This window comes from Diaphorina citri, unplaced genomic scaffold (genome assembly GCF_000475195.1).
Source record: "Diaphorina citri unplaced genomic scaffold, Diaci psyllid genome assembly version 1.1 scaffold12, whole genome shotgun sequence".
NCBI classification, from domain to species: domain Eukaryota; kingdom Metazoa; phylum Arthropoda; class Insecta; order Hemiptera; family Psyllidae; genus Diaphorina; species Diaphorina citri.
The window spans coordinates 159,638-162,768 of NW_007377451.1; the positions used below are offsets into that span (position 1 = coordinate 159,638).

Genomic DNA, 3,131 nt, shown 5'->3' on the forward strand with positions numbered 1-3,131 from the left:
AATGGAGAAGAACCTGGAGTTTTTCCTCTTACAAATACTCTCTGAAGGTAAATTAATAACTACTATACTGATTGTGATTCCATGTAATTAATATTGTATTACCTGTCTTCCTCTCAGAACACACAACCACCATCCCTCGATACCAGATGTATTCTGTTCCAACACAGTCAGCAAGTCTCCTTTCATGTGAACTGTGAAATGTGAATGAGTGAATGGATCTTGTTCTTATAATATAAGATTTATTACCTGTCTTCCTCTCAGAACACACAACCACCATCCCTCGATACCAGATGTATTCTGTTCCAACACAGTCAGCAAGTCTCCTTTCCTGAACACTAACTCATCAGGAGCCTCTGCTACATTATCGTACAGAGCTCTTGCCATACATCTCTGAAACAATAATATGATATGGGTGATATCATCCTAAACAGGTAAGAGGTAGTTTGTTTTCAGAAAGGCTGGCTTACTCCTGTCCTGTTCTCCTTCTCTCCTTGATTTCAGGATGACAAAACCTCGGAGGTTACAGTCCCCTTTATAATTATGAGATGTGTATCTTTTGTTGTACTAAGCTTGGGAATTGTGTTGCGTATCACAATGGCCAAGTCAAGACCAAGATGGTCTCTCTATACTCTATAGTGTTAGTTCTTGAAGTACCTAGGTAAGTAATCTAGACTTGAATGACACACCCCATCATACTTGCCACATTCCCTTTTTGCACCAACAGGTAGAGTTTGTTTTCAGAAAGGCTGGCTTACTCCTGCCCTGTTCTCCTTCTCTCCTTGATTTCAGGATGACAAAACCTCGGAAGTTACAGTCCCCTTTATAATTATGAGATGTGTATCTTTTGTTTAAGAGGTAGAGTTTGTTTTCAGAAAGGCTGGCTTACTCCTGTCCTGTTCTCCTTCTCTCCTTGATTTCAGGATGACAAAACCTCGGAAGTTACAGTCCCCTTTATAATTATGAGATGTGTATCTTTTGTTGTACTAAGCTTGGGAATTGTTTTGCGTATCACAATGGCCAAGTCCAAGTCAAGACCAAGATGGTCTCTCTATACTCTAAAGTGTTAGTTCTTGAAGTACCTAGGTAAGTAATCTAGACTTGAATGACACACCCCATCATACTTGCCACATTCCCTTTTTGCACCAACAACTCTAAAGTGTTAGTTCTTGAAGTACCTAGGTAAGTAATCTAGACTTGAATAACACACCCCATCATACTTGCCACATTCCCTTTTTGCACCAACATTCCACAACAGAGAAGGTAGTCAAATCAGCTAAGAAATGGTTTTTACCTGAGATGGAATTTCCTGTTGAGGCATGGCTGATTTTTAGTGTCTTGACTAATGTTAACACTTCCAATCCAATGCTTCAGTGATATGCGACCTAGGTCTGCGTCATTCCAAAACGCAGCTTTATTACGTAAAATGAAGCACTACTTAACACTTCCAATCCAATGCTTCAGTGATATGCGACCTAGGTCTGCGTCATTCCAAAACGCAGCTTTATTACGTAAAATGAAGCACTGTATAAAAGTAAACTTACTTTCTCCTCTTTTCTGGAGATGGAAAAAGGATTTCAAATTTCTTGTCCACATTGTGAGGGAATATTGATGGAACAGTCTTTGAATTTCCATCCACAAAGTGACAGCTGCATAACACGGTATCTGATTAACTAAAATTAGAAAATTACTAAAATAATTAATTAATGTTTGATGTTTAATTAACTGGAATTGGGAATTTGGGACAATAACCATATTAACCATTAGCTGAATTCCTAAAACCCCACTTTGGGATTTTTGTGATAATAGAGTATCACACGACTTTCCATTACGCTCATAAGTAGATCTTGATTAACTAAAATTACTAAAATAATTAATTAATGTTTAATGTTTAATTAACAGAATTAACTGGAATTGGGAATTTGGGACAATAACCATTAGCTGAATTCCTAAAACCCCACTTTGGGATTTTTGTGATAATAGAGTATCACACGACTTTCCATTACGCTCATAAGTAGATTTTTTTTTTAATAGGTAGGTGTTGGAAAAATCGTGGGATAAGGAGATTGGAATTTTAACTTTCTCTCTTTTTAATAGACTTCATAGGTAAATTTTTAATCATTTTATTTTTATTATAAATTAGGTAGGTATAATATAAAAAACAATCATTTAAATATATTGATGGTAGACTTGGTAACTTTGTGAAGGTTCATTTTAAGTAGGTATCTAAATATGAAAATAACTTTTACTCTTCAACCAGTGTTTAACACTTCCAATCCAATGCTTCAGTGATATGCGACCTAGGTCTGCGTCATTCCAAAACGCAGCTTTATTACGTAAAATGAAGCACTTCAATTGGATTCTCGATATCTTGATTAACTAAAATTACTAAAATAATTAATTAATGTTTAATGTTTAATTAACAGAATTAACTGGAATTGGGAATTTGGGACAATAACCATTAGCTGAATTCCTAAAACCCCACTTTGGGATTTTTGTGATAATAGAGTATCACACGACTTTCCATTACGCTCATAAGTAGATTTTTTTTTTAATAGGTAGGTGTTGGAAAAATCGTGGGATAAGGAGATTGGAATTTTAACTTTCTCTCTTTTTAATAGACTTCATAGGTAAATTTTTAATCATTTTATTTTTATTATAAATTAGGTAGGTATAATATAAAAAACAATCATTTAAATATATTGATGGTAGACTTGGTAACTTTGTGAAGGTTCATTTTAAGTAGGTATCTAAATATGAAAATAACTTTTACTCTTCAACCAGTGAAGAGTAAAAGTTATTTTCATATTTAGATATATCATTTAAATAGCTATATAAAAAATAAAGACCCCTTCAGTGATGATGTCAGAAAACAAGATGGCGTCAAGTGCGTAGAGTAAACAAACAATTTTGTTTACATCTGCGGTGCAGGTGGTTTTCCCATAAGAAAAGATTTTTTCACGTTTTGAAAAGATTGGTTTTTCCTGCCTTGTTTCCGGATTTTTAAGGTAAGTGAGTGTTATAGTACTAGTTCTCCGTGAAATTTCCACGGTCTACTGAACTTTTATTCGACCAATTTAATCCCTATCCCAATCCTGTATCATAACTACAATTGGAAAATTTTCCCGCCGAGC

General features: G+C 34.8%; 1 protein-coding gene across 2 annotated transcripts; it reads right to left on the reverse strand.

The window, feature by feature from the left end:
* On the reverse strand, window positions 1-1,523 carry LOC113466294 (enhancer of filamentation 1-like). Of its 2 annotated transcripts, XM_026821575.1 has the most exons (4): window positions 1,434-1,523; window positions 1,292-1,351; window positions 288-390; window positions 1-143 (listed from the first exon to the last, which is right to left on the reverse strand). In XM_026821575.1, exons 2-4 carry the CDS (start codon window positions 1,316-1,318, stop codon window positions 88-90), a joined length of 186 nt encoding a protein of 61 aa, XP_026677376.1. In that variant the 5' UTR covers window positions 1,319-1,351; window positions 1,434-1,523; the 3' UTR covers window positions 1-87. The 2 variants fall into 2 exon arrangements, with proteins under 2 accessions (XP_026677376.1, XP_026677372.1); XM_026821571.1 differs by lacking the exon at window positions 1,434-1,523 and having other exon boundaries at window positions 72-143; window positions 1,292-1,433.
* Between the last annotated feature and the right edge of the window lie 1,608 nt (window positions 1,524-3,131).